Source organism: Corylus avellana, chromosome ca5, assembly GCF_901000735.1.
Source record: "Corylus avellana chromosome ca5, CavTom2PMs-1.0".
NCBI lineage: Eukaryota > Viridiplantae > Streptophyta > Magnoliopsida > Fagales > Betulaceae > Corylus > Corylus avellana.
In genome coordinates, this window is record NC_081545.1 from 20,968,595 (window position 1) to 20,989,221 (window position 20,627).

The following is a 20,627-nucleotide window of genomic DNA, read 5'->3' on the forward strand; positions in this document are numbered from 1 at the left end:
ATATAAAAGAAGATAGGGAAAAAGAGGGAAAAAGTTAAAAACCCACTCATTTTTTTTAGTGACGTGCCAACATTTAACACGTCAGAAATTTCTGAGGTGTTATAATTAGCACATCAGAAATTTCTGACGTGCTAGTTTTAGCATGTCAGAAAAAAGTTTTTTTTTTTCCTATATTACTGCATGGAGAATAAAAATTTTTTTGAGCAGAAATAATTTCTGACATGCTGGTTTTAGCACGTCAGAAATAAACCAGATTAAAAAAAAAAAATTGGAACAGAATTTCTGACGTGTTAAAACTTGCATGTCAGAAATAAACCAGATTTAAAAATAATAATAATAATAATACCTAATTATAATTATAATTAATTGTAATTTTTGACGTATTACTTAGACACGTCAAAAAGTTTTGACGTGTAAGAAATGCCACGTCAAAAACTTTTGACGTGTTAAAAGAACACGTCAAAAATTTTTGACGTGTCATCCTAACACGTCAAAACTTTTTGACATGTAAAAATGGCACGTCAAAAAGTTTTGACATGTTCCATTAACACGTCAAAAATTTTTGACGTGTTAAAATCTAAAACGTCAAAAATGTTTTTTTTGACGTGTCTATTTAGACACGTCAAAATTTATTGACGTGGCAAACATGAGTTACTATTTGACACGTCAATAAAGTGCAGGTTTTTGTAGTGGTAGATCATCTCCTACAGTTCGCCCAAGCAAAAGCTCTAATAAATCATGACCTAATACCTAATAGAGCAATTCCTATGGTCCGAAGAGCAACTGCTCTGAAACCAACTGTAACGCCCCAAAAATTAATTAAGTGGTAATTAATTCCACGGTTCGTCTCCCAGTCTTATCCCACGCGAAACAAGACTCAGAGACCTCTACTCCTCAAAAGAGATGATACTAAAGAGGGTAACAAAAGATTCTATAAACATTAATCATTACAACCAGAGCTTCTACCAAGGAACATCAAAGTAGATGAAATCATACTATACACATCATCATCTTTACAAGGGATTCATGCTATGCCTCTATATGCAAGCATGCATAAAAGCTCCTAAGCCTACAGCATAACTCAAAAGTACTAGTTACCATGAGTACCCGGCTAAGCTTGCAACAAATCCTTAAGCATCTCCCGGGTCGAATCCTCCACAATAACCAGAAGCTTCGCTAGATCGATCTCTACTAAACTATCTATAACCGCATAGTTGTACATATAGAGAAAAAAGGAAAATAATACAAGGGTAAATCCGACGACTTAGTGAGTATAAATGCACATGACGTACCCATCATTAAATGGTGAACTCAGTTATTTATAAAGCACATGTAACATTATGAGATGACAGTTTATCATGGATGTGATATAGATATAATATATGCTTATAATCATGAGTAACAGTAACAACTCAACCGTATGGTCTACCCGAGATATTACCCATTCTCAGCAGGGTTGACGCTATCTCGAGGGACCTGCAGTACAACACCGATGCCTTGGATATTGCATGCTACCGTACATAACATTAGTGGCACGACTGAGTCCGACCTCGGGTGGCTCACACCAGTAGTGACCATCCATTAGGGAATGGTTGGGCCTTGGTCAAGAAACCATTGGATCCAAAGTCCACACACACACATTTGACTATAAAGTTAACCTGTATAGTAAGCCCACGGCCGTTATCCCGTACGTACCAGTGTACCATGTCATACGATACAATAAATCTTATCAATCTTTTACATGCATAGTTTTACAAGCCTCATTGTTATCTTATTAATCAATACACGTTTTCACAAAAGAGAGTTCACAGTAGTTTCAAAATGTATTTCATAAGAGTTGCAAAATATGTATGTTTGATATATATAAGATAGACGTGCAATGCAGTAAAGTAATAAAAAGCATCCACGTGAGTTTGTACTCACCTGGGTCATAAGGTTCGTCCGTAAAATTCACTTGAGGCTCCATAACCTCTAATACTAAGAAAAGACATATCATTAGTTCTAAATCCAAATAAAACAAACCTAGAACATGACAACAGAGGCTATCAAACGACTTGGTCAAAACGTTGTTTCCCCTGAAATGCTTTTGACCATATGTCCTAGCTCGAGGCCGTATGTCTGCTCAGAAAGTTTTAGGTAGAACCTTGTTTGTTCCAAAATGTCCACCTATCCTCCCAAACTGCTTCTAAACCCATCTAAATTGATTTCTAAGACCTTCTATCTCCAAATAAGATCTCCATGCAATAGAAAACACAATGGAATGCTAAGCCCAACTCTAAACAAGATTAATGGTATAACATGTCTAAAGTTTCAAACCAACGCCTAAGCTACTCTAGAATGCATTAAAAGAGCATAACGACTTAAAAAGAAAAGTTAAGCGTAGAGGGTTACCTCCTGGAAGCAACCTTCAAGAAAACACCTCTCCTATTACAGCAAACACACAATCTCACAAGAACACACTCACAAAAGTGTTTCTGGGAGCCTGGGGTGAGAATGGGTGTGAGAAACCTTGAGGGTAGGGGGTATTTATTGCGGAGGGTGCTACCAACTTCTCTGGAAAGTTACGGGCGTCCGATACTATAGTGGCGTACATCTAGTACTATTTACCCCAGCGGTCAAAAGGCTATAGTGTACGTCCAGGTATTAACCAAGGGGTATTCCAAAAGTAGTGTACGTCCGTGTGGTCCCCACCGTATGTCCGTGTATTATTGGCAGAGTACTCGGCGTACTATTAACAATGTACGTACGATGGTCCCCCCGCGTACGTCCTCTACTACAAACAAGAGCGTACGTCCGGCAACCCTAGCGTAAGTTCAGTCAGACAATCAAAAATTTCCAAAATGTCTTTCTAGCTATCCTTAGTGACCCAAAGTCTAAATTAACCCTCTAACTAAGCTACCTAAGCTTAGTTAATTATTTGGGTCACTACACTTTTAGGACTTGGTTTGTAAAGAAACCAAGTGTTGGGTCTTTCTGTCTGTCCGAGGATGAGCTTTGACTTTTCTGCGAATGTTCTTAGAGAAAACCAAGGGCAAAATCTGACCTTTTTTTAGGACTTGGTTTGTAAAGAAACCAAGTGTTTAGTCTTTCTTTCTGTCCGAGTGTGAGCTTTGACTCTTCTTTGATCACGGATATATAGAAGACCGAGGGCAAAATCTAACCACTCTTTTAGGACTTGGTTTGAAAAGACCAAGTGTTTAGTCTCTCTATGTTTTCGGATTTTTCGCTTCCTATTCTTGTTCTTTGACGTTCTTTCCCATTTCTGTTGCCCCGGGGAGTTTACCCACCTTTGCTTTTCTGGGGAATTTTTCTGCTTCTGCTATTCGAGGGATTTTTCCCGCTTTTGCTTTTTCGAGTTTTCACGCTTTTGGTTTTCCGGGGAGTTTTCCTGCTTCTGCTATTCCATGGAGTTTTCCCTCTTCTGCTTTTCTGGGGAGTTTCCCGCTTCTACTTTTCCAGGGTGTTTTCCCACTTCTATTTCTGCTAAAGGGAACTAGCATTGATTGTCCGCCGGTCGATTGACCGGGGACACTCTGATGCTTAAGTCAATATAGGAATATCCTTGACTGTGGCATCAATAAAGTGTCCAATTTTAATTGGGAATTGAGTGGCAATATAATGAAAAATAAAGAGTTCAAAATAAATATAAAGGAAAGAGTTTAATTGTTTCTCATTGATAGTACTTCTTTAAGTGCTCTACATTCCAAGGTATGGGTAGAGGTCTCTCATCTTCCGCCAACAAGTATTATGCTCCTTGCCAGTGATTGTGCACGACTCTGTAGGGTCCTTCCCATGTTGTCCTAGTTTGCCTTTTGCAGGGTCTCTAGTGGCAATCATGATCTTTCGGAGTACCCAGTCCCCCTATTTGAACTCCTTGTGTTTGACTTTCTTGTTGAAGTATTTGGCCATGTTGCGTTGGTAGGCGTCATTGCTGACTCCGGCCATATCCTGCTTCTCCTGCAATAGATCCAGGTTTAGCCTGATGCCTTCATCATTTAACCCCAAGTTGTAGCCCTTGACTTGGAAACTAATAGACCCGACTTCCACTAAAATGACTGCTTCGATCCCGAAGGCTAAGGGAAAAGGGGTCTCAATCATGGGTGTTCTTTCGGTAGTCCCGTATGACCACAGTACTTCTGGTAAGAACTCCACCCAAGCTCCCTTCTTGTCTTCCAACTTCTTCTTCAAAGTCTTCATCAAGGTTTTGTTGGTTGCTTCTACATTCCCATTTGCTAGAGGGTGTCCCAGTGAAGGCAAATAATTTCGAATGTGCAATTTTTTGCACCATGCTCAAAATGGCTCGCAGTCGAATTGTTTCCTATTGTCTATTACAAAAGCGTGTGGAATCCCATATTGACAGACCATTGACTTCCAAAGGAAACTTTTTATGGTCCCAGTTGTGATTATGGCTAGAGCCTCGACTTCGGCCCACTTTGTGAAGTAATTGACTGCAACCACTATGAACTTGCGGCGTCCCTTACGCACGGGTAAGGGTCCGACGATGTCGACTCCCCATTGTGTAAAAGACCATGGTGATGAGACTGGACTCAATTCCTCCGAGGGGTTGGTAATGACCTTGTCGAACCTCTGTCATTTGTCTCTATCTCGTTGAAGTCTTTGTTCATCCTGGTGCTAGTAATACCTCGCCCTAACCATTTTATAAGCCAACATCTGACTCCCGGAATGACTGCCGCACACTCCCTTGTGTATCTCTTGCAGCACGTACTTCCTTCCCGGCCAGAGATGCATTTTAGCAAAGGTGGGGTGTAGCCTCTTTTGTAGTGAACGTTTTCGATCAAGGTATACCTAGCTTATCTCATCTGTACTTTGTGTGCTACCTTCTTTTCGTTGAGGACCTTTCCTTCTTTTAAGTAGTCGATAATCTATTTTGTCCATTCCGAGCCTTCCTCGATATGGATGACCTCTTCTTTTTTCGTTATTGAGGGCTCGGTCAGGTCCTGGACCTTCGGGTTAGAGGCTTCACTTTCTTCATCTATCCCGGATCCGAGTCACGCCAATGCATCCACCCGAGTATTGTCTTCCCGCGGTATCTTTGTGACCACTATCTACTCAAAGATCTCCTTCAATTGTTGCACTCTGGCTAGGTACTGCTTCATCTTTTTGCCCCGTGCTTCGTATTCTCCCCTTATGTGGCCCATGACGACTTAAGAATCGCTCCTTATCTCATGGTTCTTGGCCCCCATCTCCGAAGCTATTTCCATTTTGGCAATGACAGCTTCGTACTCAACTTCGTTGTAATACTCTGATCCCTTATTGGGAAGATGAGAAGAAGGGCACATAGGGTGGTTTATAAAGATAGTCATGGGTGCTAAGTCCCACATTGCCTAGTTACTAGGTGAAACTGGGCTTTATAATGAATTATAGAGAAGCTCTAAATTGACTAGTCCTTTTGGAGTAATAGCTCAGATGTGGATAGCGTTTTTCCCTAGGTCATTACATTCGTTGTTGGAAGTGGTGAAAGTCAGCCGGATTGTAGATTCAAACACTTCTCCTTCCGAGTTGGTTAATAATGTGGTCTTTTTGTGTGCAAAAATAATCAATAATAAAATTACCACTCACAATAAGACGAATACGTGTATGATGGGGCTATGTAAAGGGTGTCGAACCTCAAGGACTACACAGATGTTGTTATCAAGCTTGTCAAGATGAAACATAATTCAATTCAAAAGATGATCATTTGTTTTTGGATTTATAAAGTAAATGCATAAAATAAAGCAAGTGTAGATTGTGATGAGAGAGAGAATAGGGAGTTGATTTCACCACTAACCGCATAACAATGGTCAACCATAAATTAATAAGGGAAATTAATATTATGCATGAGATAGGGCTTGTCTCACTCAAGTAATGAATAAAATAGCATAATTCAGAGATAAGTATAATCCATTTTCAGTTGGCATGGACTGATAAACGCCAAATGTTGCACATTCCAGCCCCTTAAACTCGCAAGTGTTAATTCCTTAGCGTTGTTATTTGTTTTTTGTTTTTGTGTTTCAGGGTTTTTTTATACAAAATGCAATTAATTCCATTGATTTTGACCTTAAGCACACTTTGAGAAGACCTAGCACACGTCTCAGTATTTTGACCATAATTTTCTGCTCGAGTATTAGATTAAGGTAAAACTAGTGGTAGTGGAAAGTTAACTCAAAATAATACAATTCATTGTAACATATAAATTTCCTAATTCGGACATTTGCTATGCCAAAATCATCCCGCAAGATAAGAGAACAAAGTAGCCTACGTGCGTAGGTGCGCTTGAGCGCACCACAGGTGGGATCGAGCACACCTCAGCCCATGTGCATAGGTGGGCTCGAGCACACTCATGTTGGAAAGTCTGGAAGATGCTGAAATTGATAAGTAAAGCTTTTTTAGGTCTCCTAATGCGACTAGGAGACTGAATTACGATTTTTCTGGGATTCCTAGTGCTTCTAGGGTTTGTTTTACACCATATAAATAGGTCTCTAAGACTTGAAGAGAGGTGTGCTTAGTTTTAGACAGAAATTATCTTCATGGAGGCTTGGAGTGTCGAAGAGAAAAGCAACATGGCAAGAGGCCATCCCAGCACCAGTATAAGGAATTAATTCGTAATAGGGCGTTGATGTAGCCATTTCCAAGTAAAAATGGTTTAATTGTATTTTAATTTGGGTTTTTCTATATTCATGATGGTTGTATAACTGTGAGAATTTATCATAATATTTATATTCAATCATTATAAAATTCTTATCTTGTCTTAAAAAGTCGTTTATATTGATTTAACTCAATCCTTCATATTTTATGTGATTATAAGAATGATTGTTATACAACGGTTTTAACTGACACATGATCAATAGGATTTGATAGGCCTTGCCTAGGAAAGACGGATTGTACTACATCCTAGTTTTGTGTAATTTAGGTAGACAGTTCATGCCAATCGAAGATGGGTTATGCTTATTCATTGATTGTGTGTAGCCTATTAAGGAATTAGATAATCCATACCTAGGGAAGATGGATCATACCGCATCTTAGTGGTTAGGTGGACGGTCCGAGCCAACCGAAGATGGATTATATTTATTTCTTAATAATGGCAAATTTCTTGACTACTCGAGTGAGACGAGCATGCATAATATGAATTTAGCTAATTAATTTATAATTGACCAATGTTATGCGGTTATTGGGGAAATCAACCCCCTATTATATCTCTCATGCTATTTACTTTTACGTTTCTGCATTTAGTTTAAAAACAAAACAAATCACTCATCTTTTAAATTGAGTTATATTTAATCTTGAAAAGCTTGATAACAACACTCACGCAATCCTTGAGGTTCGACACCCTCTTTATAGTCCTATCCCACAAGGATTCGTTCTATTACGAGTGATTATTTTTATTATTGATATTTTTTAACACAAAAGGACCACATCACGGACCATCTACCTAATCTCTAGATGCGGTACAATATGTCTTCCCTAAATATGAACTATCAAATATCTTAATCAGTTACACACAATCAATGGATAATCATAACTCATCTTCGGTTAGTGCAGATAGTCTGCCTAAATTACACTAAACTAGGGTGTAGACAAGTTCGTCTTCCCTAGGCATGACCTATCAAATTCTATTGATTGTGTGTTAGTTAAAACCATTGTATAAGAATCATTCATATAATCACAGAAGATATGAAGAATTGAGTTCAATCAATATAAAAGACTTTTTAAGACAAGAGAAGAATTTCATAATGATTGAATATAAACATTAAGATCAATTCTCATAGTTATACAACCATCATGCATACAGAAAAACTCAAATTAAAATATAATTAAACCATTGTTACTTGAAAAGGGCTACATGAACTCCCTATTACAGAATTAGTTGCTCATGCTGGTGAGGGGATGGCCTTCTACCATGTTCATCTTCTCTTCAACTCTTCAAGTGTCTAAAAAGATATTTTCTGTCTAAAACTAAGCACACTTTTCACTTGAAGTTTGAGGCCTATTTATAGGGTGTAAAACAAACCCTAGAAGCCATGAAAATCCTAGAAAAATCGTAAGTCAGTCTCCCAGTCGGATTAAGAGAGCTAAAAAGGCTTTCCATAGTAGTTCCGGACTCCAGGGTGTCTTTGCCGCCCATGTGGGCTCGAGCGCACTGTAGCTAGGCTCGAGCTCAGCTATAGTAACCTGCAATAGTAACTTGCTACAGTAACATGCTACAATAATTTTGCTACAGTAACTTGAAATGCATTTTAAGAACAAATTCAATGAGATTAATTGTATTTTTCCTTATGAACCTGAAAACACAAAAAAAAAAAAAAAAAAACACAAAACACAAAATCAAATAGATAATAGTGCTAAGGAATTAACATATGCTAGTAGTTAAGGAGCTTGAATGTGAGAGCAAATGAACGGCGGTAAAATATATTAGAAAATTTTAGTTTTTTTATTCTTCCGTATTCTGATCAGGCACCGAATCCTTTTTTGGTAAGACCCGCATAGAAATATGCTAATGACGTGAGGGGCGCGCTCTACCACTGAGTTAATAGCCTGTCGTGCGGGCCTCCTGCCGGGGCCCGCTATGCAAGAAATTTTTGGACTTAGTTTGAGGGTTTTATTGAATCATCGTAGTTGTAGTATGAATCTGAGGTTTTAATCGATTCATAGGGTCTTAACAAGAGAATTCCTATCAATAATAAAGAAAACAGAAGTAAAGCTGCATTACACACAAATAAAAATTGGTAAATAGAAGATTCAATGCTGGAATCAGACCTGCTATTAACGTGGGTATTTTCCGTCTCCAAAGTAGGATCCGTAGCTCAAATTAAAGCCATGAAACAAGTAGCCGGCAAATTAAAATTGGAATTGGCACAATTCGCAGAATTAGAAGCCTTTGCGCAATTCGCTTCTGATCTTGATAAAGCTACTCAGAATCAATTGGCACCAGAATGTTTCAGTTTATGCTCCTACCTATTATCTGGATATACCAAGAAAGATGTACAGTCTAATGAGGCTACTTATGAAGCGCTCTTAGTTCAGTTCGGTAGAACGTGGGTCTCCAAAACCCGATGTCGTAGGTTCAAATCCTACAGAGCGTGATTCCATTCTTGTTATTCTTAGGTCGAAAATTACAATGAAATAGGAGGTCAATCAAAAAAAGATATATTAATTAATCAAAGGTCCAACTGATTGCCCCGAAATGACCTAGCCCAATAGGGAAATCCCAATTCATTGGGCCTTTTGATGCAATCAAATATTCGGCGCTTATTAGTTAACACCACACTGACTCCACTTCTCTTTCTTATGGACAATCCGTCTACGTACGCCACCCACGCTTCTCCGAGAGAAAGTTTTTCCTCTTCTAGAAAGTTGCAGAATTTGACTACGAAATCTGCTAGTGCTTGTCGCTTTATCGTCACCCTTGGGTGGTATTCTATATCGATCTCCACGAGTTCGATCGCCCAGTTGACTAGCCTATCTGAGATATCGGGTTTCTGCAGAATCTTCTTCAAGGGACACTTAGTTAGCACCCTAACAGTATGGGCTTGGAAGTAGGGTCTTAACCTCCTAGCTGAGACCAATAATGCAAATGCTAGCTTCTCTACCTGTGATTATCTCTCTTTTGCTCCATGAAGGGCTTGGCTAATGACGAACTTACAGTAGATGGAGACACCGCCAGATAACGATGGGCTCTCAAGGTACTCCTTTAGCTCCCAAAGAGCTCTATCACAATCTTTGTTCTAGGAAAAGGCCTTCCTCAAAATCTTGAAAAATGGCAAGCATTTATCCGTGGAGCGGGAGATGAACTTGTTCAAAGCAATGATCCTTCCCGTGAGCTGCTGTATCTGCTTTATGTTTTGAGGGGCCTGCATATCCAGCACTACCCTTATCTTCTCGAGATTGGCTTCAATCCTCTTTAGGATACCAGGAATCCGAGGAACTTTCCCGAGGATACTCCGAATGCGCACTTTTTTAGGTTAAGCTTCATACCGTACTTCCTCAGCGTTTGGAATGCTTCGTCCAAGTCATGGATATTTTTGACAGCTTGTATGCCCTTCGCCAGCATGTCGTCTACATAGACCTCCATGTTCCTTCCAATTTGGTGCTTAAACATCTTGTTTACGAGCCTCTAGTATGTTGCCCCAGCATTTTTTAACCCGAAGGGCATCACCTTCAAGTCACGGTCAATTTTGAAAGAAGTTCTTTCCTAGTCTGCTTCGTGTATAGATATCTGGTTGTAGCCAAAAAAGGCGTCTATGAAGCTTAGCTGCTCATGCCCGGACGTCGAATCCATAAGGATATCTATGTGTTGGAGTGGGTAGCTGTCTTTCAGGCATGCCTTGTTGAGATCTGTGAAGTCTACGTACATCCTCCACCGCCCATTGGACTTCTTCACCAGTACTACATTGGCTATCCACTCCGGGTAAGAGACTTCCCTTGTGAATCCTGCATCCAGCAGCGTCTTAATTTCCACTTCCACTGCCTGGCTCTTCTCGAGAGCGTAGGATCTCCTCTTCTGAATCACTGGTTTGTGATTAGGGTTCGCATTGAGTCGATGCACCATTACTCGCAGATCAATTCCCAGCATATCCTCATGGCTCCATGCAAACACGTCTCAATTTCCCCGAAGGAAAGTTACCAGCTCATCTTTTATTCCCGATCCTACTCGCACCCTTTGGTCAGGGTTTCCCACCGAGAACTCCTCTAGTTCCTCGACAAGTTCCCCACCTTGTAATTGCTACTTCTCTTCTTCTGAGTACCCCCCCTCGGGAGTGGAGGGGTTTTGATAATTCTTCAACGCTAAGTGGTAGCATTGTCAAGCGTTCCACTAATCTCCTTCTACTTCGCCTATTTTGCCCTCAATTGGAAACTTCATCTTGAGGTGGGGAGTTGAAGTGATAGCTCAGAGTTCGTTAAGGGCGACCCTAATGATAATGGCATTGTATGCCGAGGGTATGTCCACCAACAGGAACTTTGCAGGATGGTTGTCTGCTTGGGGACCGTTCCTACTGTGACCGGCAGTTCGATGCATCCAAGTCCTATTCTCTTGTGAATCCCGTCAATGCGAAGCGTTCCAGGGCAATCCTCTCCCGTGGGATGTTGAGTTGTTTAAAAGCCAATAAGTACAGAATATCAGCTGAACTCCCGTTGTCCACTAAAATCTAATGGATATTATGATTGGCCACAGTCAAAGTGGTGACCAGGGCATCTCTGTGCGGGAGCAATACTCTTGCGCAATCATCATCTGAAAACTCGATTATCGAGGATTCTTCCTTCTGGAACTTCGGAGGTCTCTCTACAGCGTAGACCTCCCAATCCTTTGCTTGCCAAGCATAGGCCTTCCTCGAGGAATTAGACTCTCCACCCCCTCCGAATCCTTTTACAATTGTTCGAATTTCAACTAGAACGCCTCGATTCCCGGCATCTCCATGGCGTTGGCTCCTGCTTCACTCTCGTATTCGATCAGCTCCCTTTTCTCCATTGTCCCAAGGTGGTCTCTCCTGATCTCAGTCATTACCTTGAGGGTGATGCTCTCTGGGATGATGATCCCGTTGCTCCTCTCGCGGAGGTTATTCCCGAGGCTTGTATTCCTGGGACTGTTGGTTCTGGGGCTGGCCTCTTCGGTTATCATCCTGTTGATTCCTTTGCTCTCCCAAAAACCGAACCAGTTTCCTGTTCTTGATGAATTTCTCTATTGCCATGCAAAGGGCTATACAACCCTTAGTGTTATGCCCCGCTCCTTCATGGAACTCGCAGTATTTGTCCTTGTTCCTGTTCAGAGGAACGCTTGTTATTCTGGGTGGCCTTCGGAAAGCCAGGTCATTCTTGATCTCCATTAAGATCTCATGGACCCCGGTACTGAGTGGTGTGAAGTCGAAGTCTTTGAATTTCTTCTTCTGCACTTCTTACCCCAAGAAACCGATTTCTCGAAATCTTTCCTTTTTTTCTTAGAGGTCTTTTCTTGCAGTCTCCTTGTGCTAGTTAGCGCCTTCAATGTTTCATCTTGATTGATGAACTCTTCATTCTTGTCCATCAATCTCCGATGGGTGGGTGGCTGCTTCCAAGCCAGTTTTCTCATTAGCGCCTCTTCAGGAGATATTCCCTAGTACAATGCAGAGAAAATCATATCCTCAAGTGGATCTTCAACTCCCATCTTCTCCAAATTGAACTGGACGATGAATTCTTTGAGGGATTCGTCGTCTCGCTATTGCAGGGTTAACAAATAACCCGACGGTTTCTTCCTTACTCGCGTAGCCAGGAACTAGGTCAGGGACATTTTGCCCAGATCTTCGAATTTGTCGACGGAGTTTGTAGGTAGCCTCCTGAACCAATCCCGGGCGTTTCCCGAAAGGGTGAGAGGGAATGCTCAGTAGGCCACTTCGTCGGAGGTGTCGTGGAGATCTAGGTGGGTCAGAAATTCTCCAAGTGCTCAATGGGATCCCCCATTCCCACGTAGCTCAGTATTTGGGAATCTTGAACTTCTTGGGTAACTTAAATTTTGCTACCCGTTTAGTGAAGGGTGAGCCTGTGCCCATCAGCAATTTGTCAACCAACGTTGACTTTCCTTCCTCCTTGCACCTCCGCAAACTTTCGCTCCAACTTTCACTCTAGTTCTTTCACGATTTTGTTAACATCCTCCGGGTCATTCTCCTGTCTTCATTCCTTCTAGTGATTGCTTTGCCGAGGTTGATCTTAACGGTTGTTCTTCTCCTTACGCCTCTCCTGTCGCGCACCTTCTAGGTTCGTCTAGCTTTGTTCGTCCTCCAGGTAAACCTGCGAGTTAGACAGATCCATTATTCAATCAAATAGCTCTTCGTTTCTCTAAATCAAGGCTGCTACTTGTTCTTCCAACGCAGCTATGTGATTCTGCTCTTATGTTCTTTGGTTGAGTGGCTCGTTGGGAGGTAGGAGTACTCTTCCTCCGTTCTCCAAAGCCTGGTTTCACGAATTTGGCTAATTTGGTTGGGCATTGTGGTTTTGCTGGACCTTTGCCCAGGCTTGGTTGCTGGAGCGCGTTTCGACTGCCATACTAGATATATTTTTATGAGAAACGAAACAATCATTCCCACAGACAGTGCCAAACTGTTAAAACAGTTTCCAACACGGTGTGAACGTGTCCTCCAAGATCGAACCTAGAAGAATAAACAAGGTAAACACGAAGAGAAAGCGCCCTGTATTGAGTGAGATCTCCTTCCGATGCTCAAGTAAGATCTTTGAGAAAAGTGTATATATTCTTTATGTATACTGTGTAAGTTGATACCTGGAGTTCAACCTATTTATAGGCTGATAGATTTACTTGAACTAGAACTCTATATTCGATCTTATTCGAGCCTTGTAGCAATCTTATTCGAACCTTGTAGCTTGATTTGAATTGAGAGTAACAGTTGTATGTAAGCTCTAACACTATCCTTATGATATTGGATAATCATCAAAGGAGTCTCTAACTCAATGGGAGTCAACCATTGAATACCAGAAGTTAGTTTGGCAACTGTGCTTGATCATAGTAATAAGATAATCCTCGGGAAGCTATGGGGTTGACAGCCTCGGGGGATCTATCCTAGGGTAACCGGGCCTTGGTAGTATCTTTCCTCTTCTCACTGTCTACTCTAGTGGGCTGGACCTTTATTAACTATGGACTATGTTAACGAGGACTTAGCCCATGGTTTTGTTTATGGGAAGTTTATTCTCCCAACAGTATTGAAACCTAGAAGCAACCACAATTGCAAGCAAAGACCAAATTCCTAATGACCGATCAGTTGGAATGGGAGGCTACGTGTGTTGATATAAATAACCATCATAGACACACTCAAATAACCTTTATATGAAAAATAATCAAGCAACAATATATTGTAGTCAATCACGTGGCAAGCATACTAGGTAATTAGCAATCTACAGCCCACCATCTAATCGGACAATCACCCAATCACCCTCACAAGGAAACTCACTCAACTCCTCTTAGAATCTTCTCCACATGAAAACTCAGCAAATACCAATAGCTAGCAATGCAACCAAAAAGGAAACAATACATCTATCACCCAATAGGGAAAACTACACACTGTTGACACTAATGTTACAGTGTTAGACCACTCCCAAAGAGCCTCTCTCATTAGGAGAATACATCTCTAAGTAAGTACATTCTCTCACACTCTCTTCATTCGGTTCTCTAAAAAATCATATTGACTTAAGCATTAGAGGAAACCGCTGGCCTGGAAAGGACCAAGGGATCCTGTGGTTTCCTGTGACTTTTTCTCTTTATTTTGCAGAAGTTATATCGCCGGTTCAACCGTCCAAAAATCACTTCAACAAAAACAATCACAAGCAAGTGGCGTGCCTCTTTCTCGGTTGACAGTAAGCACCTTCATGAAAGCAGAATTTTTCAAATAAAAAAGGTTCATTCCAATAGAATCACCAACCTATGATACAGAATTTCAGTCTAAATCCAGTTCCAAATCCTGAAAGGTCGTATATCTTGTAAGCCTGTATAAATTGCAGTACCCATTTGCTTAGTGAGATTCATATACAGAAGTGAAATCTATTAACGTTTGTAATTGATGTAAGAAGTGTTCTTTCAGAGCTTAGTGAATAAGAGATTTATTTTTTCATGTTTGTATAAACTTTACAATTTCTCAACAGGGAAACCAACTACAGGTTTAATCTCCGAGGCCAAAGAGCGCAGCTCATTTATTTCTTCATCAGTAAGCCTCCAGCCAAGTGCTCCTGCAAATTCCTCAGCTTGTTCTGCAGTTTTGGCTCCTGGTATTGGCACAACATTCTCCTGGGCTATTAGCCAGTTAAGAACCACCTATAAAGAGGAACCTGATCATTAGTAAACCTCAGTGCAATGAATCAGTCATGCAGGTCACTTGGAAACCTAACAACAAGCCTTTTTCTAATTTCAGGAATTTTGCAAATGGAACCATTAATATGTAGTTTTAAACCTGATTTATTGTACATAAGCCACAGGAAGATGGTCTACAAAAAAAAGGATACTAGATAAAACTTGCTGTCTCAGATGTGCATAGTATCTATTCCAAACATGAATGGAATAGCACAAGCCAGTATGTATGAAGTGTTTGTTTCTTGTGTATGAATTCCAGTACAACTAAAGTTGCTACAATACAGATTTCTTAGCGAAATTTTCCTTGCCGCTGCTTCAGCAGGCTAGAAATAACAAATGTAGAGCATCTGTGTTGATGAGATCACATGATATAGAACATTTAAAGAAGAAAAACAAACCTGTGTGGGAGTTTTACTGTAGCCCTCTCCTATTTCTCCGATTCTGTTCAGTAGCGGCTGGAGCTGCACGGCCAGAAGTATTTTAACAATGTAATTGGAACTAAAAGTTAATAGATCATTTCCACAGGCCTTACCCTTGTTAGAAACTCAGGAGTATAAATCCGCCTTCGAGGACCAGTTGGTGGATTTTCTGGTGAATACTTTCCCGTAAGAATGCCTACAATGTGTTAAAAACATTATATATCACTGTACTTCTCTCTCTCTCTCACTCATGAGCATATATTACTGTACTTCTCACATTATATGTCTAACCATTTATTAAGCTTGGCTTACAGATTACATTGCAGCAGGACCGTGCTAAATGATTGAACCACTTTAACAAACAATTGAGAAGGTCTTGGGACTGTAAGAGAACCCAGCTTGGATTAACAAGTCTGTATGCAAATAAACACTATTTGAAGTGCTTATAAAACTAAGGTAAACTTCATAACCATAGACTTGTTTGTCAGGCAAAAATATTGTCTTCCCTAATTTGTGTTTCCCTAATTTGCGTTAATATTTTCATATCTAGTTTATTTTCTTTTATCTCAAAAACATTTAGCAGTGGCTATCACTTCATGGGCGATTGCAACCGTTTACCGGACTTATATGGAATGGTAATGGTACAATTTTAATAGAATGACTATCTACCAAAAAACAGGACAGCATTTATCACCTATTGCTCCCACTGACTATCTATTAAACTTTCCTGTGCAAGATAGACACTCCCACTTTATCTACACTTAAAAGGAACTACAATCAACCATAACAAACACAAAACCGGATAAGTTGTTCACAAGAATGAATCAGAAGTAAAGAAATACATGGTTTTAAATATCTATTGCAAAAAACACAATGCCTCTCTCTCTCTCTCTCTCTCTCTCTCTCTCTATATATATATATATATATATATCCCCCCTTTTTTCTTCAAAAAAAAGTGAAAATTCTAAAGACTGAAGGCCATTTGTGGATATTGTCCACATCGGGTCACCATATATTTCACCTTTTTTAAAAAAAAAAAAAATTTTAAAAAAAATGGGATATTTTGCGCATTTTAACAAAAAAATTGGTGAAATTAAAAGGGAAAAATTCTTGGGATACTGATATTGCAAAAATTAAAAGTTTGAGGTTTTGATTGTAAAAACGCTGACACTTTGGGAGGTAAGTGAAGTTTCCCCCATCTATATATCTATTAACTTTGAATTTAGATTCTAATTAAATTGGATCCTAATAAAATTGAGTTAGATCCATTTATTATCAGTTTTAGATTTTATATGTGGATCTTAACCTTCGGATCTATTGATTGATTTTGGATCTAATTTACTCATCTCACCTATTAAAAGATAGTTTGAGCCCACGCTTGAGGGAGAGTGTTTATGTATTCATTAAATTATTAAATTTACTTCTTCCTATTAGCTTAAGCTTTTGAAATAAGTGGTTGATTTAACAAAAGGAATTGGTTTTCTTTTTCCTTCAACAAAACTGCAGCATATAGTGGAATAGTAATAGACACAGATACATATTAAAACAAAAGTACTAATGGAAACCCAAGACAAAGAATAAAATGCTGTAGAAAAGAAAAGAGTGTTTGAATTCTCGGATGGATAAGCCTATTTCCTTCCAACCTCATATACACCTTTTGCTTTTGAAATTTCTGGTCAAAGTGCTCAAGTTTATATCATTGGTCCTCACAATTTGCAGTCATACTAGGATAAGTAAGATTCATTAAACTGAGAGTACAATGTTTCTCCCTGCGCATCTTATTGCCAATTGGGGCTAGCTTATGATTTCAGTGGAAATGACTAATATGTATATGTAGCACCTTATAAACATAATGAAGCAAGACCGTAGAAGTGTAGGAAATTTACCTTGAGCTATAGGTGAATATGCGATCAAAGAGATCCCAAGTTCATCACAGGTAGCCTTCACACCGTTCTCCTCCGGTGCCCTATATATGAGGCTGTAATTGACTTGGTTTGAGGCCAGTGGGATACCTCTCTTTTTAAGCTTGTTGTATGCATCACGCAGTCGCTTTTCTGAAATACAGAAAAATCTCACCATCAAGTTAAGGAAGAAACTTTTCCAAGCCATCTTCATTCATTAAAAAAAAAAAAAAAAAAAAAAAAAAGAGGAAACAGGAAAACAAAAAGAAGACAATGATTACTCACGGAAAAAAAAGTTATGCATGTTTTAATCTGTGTAGCTCAGTAAATAGTAAGAAGCTAAATAGCAGAAATATACCATTGTAGTTTGAAACACCAACAGCCTTCACTAGGCCCTGCTCAACAGCATCTCCAATACCATCAATATACCCTGAAAATGATTTTTCAATGAACTAAGCCTCTTCAGAATCCGGGATTTCTGTAAACACCTGATTCTATTAGTTACACGAATTTTATCGTTCAATGAGACAGTAGAAACACATTAACAACCTTCATTTCCCCATATTCCGGGCCTGCAATTAGCAAGGAACACTTGGTTAGCTAGTATTGCCTTTATTCATTAATTAAAAAAAAAAAAAAATTGAAGAACGCTTATATAGAAATCATACAAAAGGCTCATGAAGCACAGACCAATGGAGTTGATACAGGTCTACTGAAGAAAGTCCAAGGCGACAGAGGGAATCCTTTAGGGCATTAAGTACACTCTCACGGCCAAGTCTCCATGGCAAAGCTGCAAACTTGGTTGCAACAGCAACCTCCACTGTTGGATCCTTTTCCTTCCTTTCCCTGATAAATCTGTAACGTAGTGCAAGAACTCTAGCAGGTTCATCCGACTGTGTATTGTCTGAAGTAGAAATTTAAACCACAGTCAAATTGGTAGAATGTACCTTCCCAGTAGAGTTTCTGAATTTATTGCACCCATTGAAAACTGCAAAAAATGATAATATTTTTTAGACAGCTAACACTTTCACTGCATTTAATGGATAAGAATGGAATAAAAATAAGGCCCACTGCTCACCCTAGAGCCATAAACTTCAGCAGTATCAAAGAAAGTTATCCCACGATCAACACTAACATCAAACGCAGCCTTAGCAGCCTTCAATTTTCTATCTGAAATCATCACATAGAAAAAAGAAATGTGAACATTTTCTACAGTTGATTATCAGGAAAAATTTGTAGCTAATCACTTAGGTTGATGACGAGGGTTATTTCTTTTGTGGCTAATCACTTATGTTGGCACACAACAAACTGGGAATTACAGGCAGTACCCTTTTTTTTTTGTACAAAACAAGGATGGAGATGGTCTTTTAGAAATGGTGGGTGATTTCTTCAGACTGTATAATTCAAATTAGACGTGTCTGTGGAAGTGTCTTGTTAGAATAGAAGAAGTTGAGGGGAATAGATAGAACTCCTGCAACTCCTTAGGTGGCTTTCTTTGTTTGAACAGCTTCCTTGGGCAAGAATCTCAAAATGAAGAACCTCACCCAGCATAAGAAGACTATTATCAATTGGTGACACGTGTAGGAGTAATGGGGAAACAGTGGATCAATTCAGTACTTCATTTTTTAGTTCTTAGAGGTTTATGGTCTCTCCGGCATTAGCCAGGTCATCTCTAGAAATGAGGTGAAGTACCTGGCCTTTTTCTGCAGATTTTTAGTATTTCAAATTTGAGCTAAACATTTTTTTTTTTTTAATTCAAAATTAAAATGTGCGTTTCAAATTATAGAAAAACACATTTACATTTTCATTGGGAAAGCATATACCCCATCAAACAAGTAACCGAGTTATATTCCTACAATTGTGTCAATGTTCACATATCCAGCCGTTTTTAGGAAGAAACGATAATTCTCATAAATAATTGCTAGACAATTGGTTCTCATTTTATTCGGAGCCTCTTGGGTCATGCCTAGCAATATTGCAGAGCTACTTCAATGTTAAAAGAGGCAAGGTCGTGGACAATCCAAAGAGGCCATATAGAAAGTCTTCCCTAGTTTACTTATGTGGAGCATTTATCGAGTCAAGTGTTCTTCAACTAAAATCTTCCTTTTTGAGTGCCCTCTTTAGATTGGGCTCTAACTTTGGTTCCTAATTTCTCGTAGATTTTGTTAACTTTTTAGATTTTCAACCCCTGTAGAGTGGTTGCTTCAAGTGAGCTTCCCTCTTCTTCTAATAAATTATCAGACATCAAAATAATTGCTAGAAAAAGAAAATACATAAATGAACATAAAATGGCATACTAGTTCAAAACACCAAGTATAGGGCCAAGCAAAACTTGTTTAAATCTACAGTTTATAAGAAAGATTAAGTACCAATTCCAAATGGGAATCTCAAAAACAATTTTTTTCCCCATTTCTTGAGAGAATTGAAGGAACTTACCATCCCATTCAAAGTTATTCCAATAGCTGGTGTCACCCCAAGACCAGGCTCCAATCCCAAGCCTTGTGACCTTCAATTCTGAGCCCCCAAGCTTCACCTTCTCTTTCTCTGATTTCAAAGCAGTGAAGTCCTCAGAAGCAACAGCTCTTGTTCTTTGAACTCTGCTGTGACTGAATGCAGAAAAGCATGCACTGCTAACATGCATGGCCATGATTCCTTGTAATTACACAACTCCAAAAACAACTAATTCAAAACAAGAAATGGGTTTCGCAGATTCCAGAAAATACTTTGTGAAAGTGAACTAAAATGCCAGGATTTCAGAAGAATTGGATTAGAAAGTGAACAGTGGGACACAAAATGGGATCAGGGATGATGTCTTCAGAGGCGGAGAATAGATGGTTGGTGACAGAAATTTTCGTGGGCAAACGGAAGCGCAGAGAAATGGTTTTGAAACGAACACGTCAGATGGTCACTTTGGGTGGTCGTATTCCTCAAAAGTTAAAAGCGTGTTGATATTTCTCTGCATACATGCAGCCAATGAGCCAATTAGAAATTTTGAGACGAAAAAACTCAAAAAAAGTAAAAGACAGATTAATGCGATGGCGGCCACATTTATTTATTTTTTATTTTTTTATTTTTATTTTTAATTTCCTCAGATTCGTATTCAATAAAATAATGAATCCCGAAGGGTTGATCAATATGGTAACACTAAATAAGATATCTAATTGATAGCAAATATAATGTGTTAGAACACAGTCCCCAAGCCAAATGTCTAGCCAAGGAGACTTGTAAAAAAGACTTAAAGGTTAGAGAGGTACTTATTTCTCTCACTTGATTTTTAAAAAATAATATCCACTTAAGACGAAAAAAAAAGACATGAAAAAAATATTATGAGAGTATTTAGCATTTCTCTAATAAAAATGTCAATGAAACTACCTTCCATACTACTTAACTCTACAATAATGAGGTGAACGGGATAAATTGATAGATTATATAGGCAAAGAGATAAAAATAAATTAAAAAAATGAGGTACCTAAGAAAGCTACTTCG

General features: G+C 39.2%; 1 protein-coding gene and 1 non-coding gene across 2 annotated transcripts; one reads left to right on the forward strand and one right to left on the reverse strand.

The window, feature by feature from the left end:
• Positions 1-9,006: 9,006 nt before the first annotated feature.
• Positions 9,007-9,080, forward strand: TRNAW-CCA (transfer RNA tryptophan (anticodon CCA)). Its single transcript has one exon. It is a non-coding gene; the product is annotated as a tRNA-Trp (tRNA).
• Positions 9,081-14,346: 5,266 nt separating this feature from the next.
• Positions 14,347-20,050, reverse strand: LOC132182341 (uncharacterized oxidoreductase At1g06690, chloroplastic). The gene is made up of 10 exons (XM_059595558.1): positions 19,578-20,050; positions 18,220-18,311; positions 18,089-18,129; positions 17,832-17,996; positions 17,691-17,713; positions 17,500-17,571; positions 17,127-17,294; positions 15,354-15,436; positions 15,220-15,282; positions 14,347-14,785 (listed from the first exon to the last, which is right to left on the reverse strand). The coding sequence occupies exons 1-10, from the start codon at positions 19,786-19,788 to the stop codon at positions 14,600-14,602; spliced, it is 1,104 nt and encodes a 367-aa protein (XP_059451541.1). The 5' UTR covers positions 19,789-20,050; the 3' UTR covers positions 14,347-14,599.
• Between the last annotated feature and the right edge of the window lie 577 nt (positions 20,051-20,627).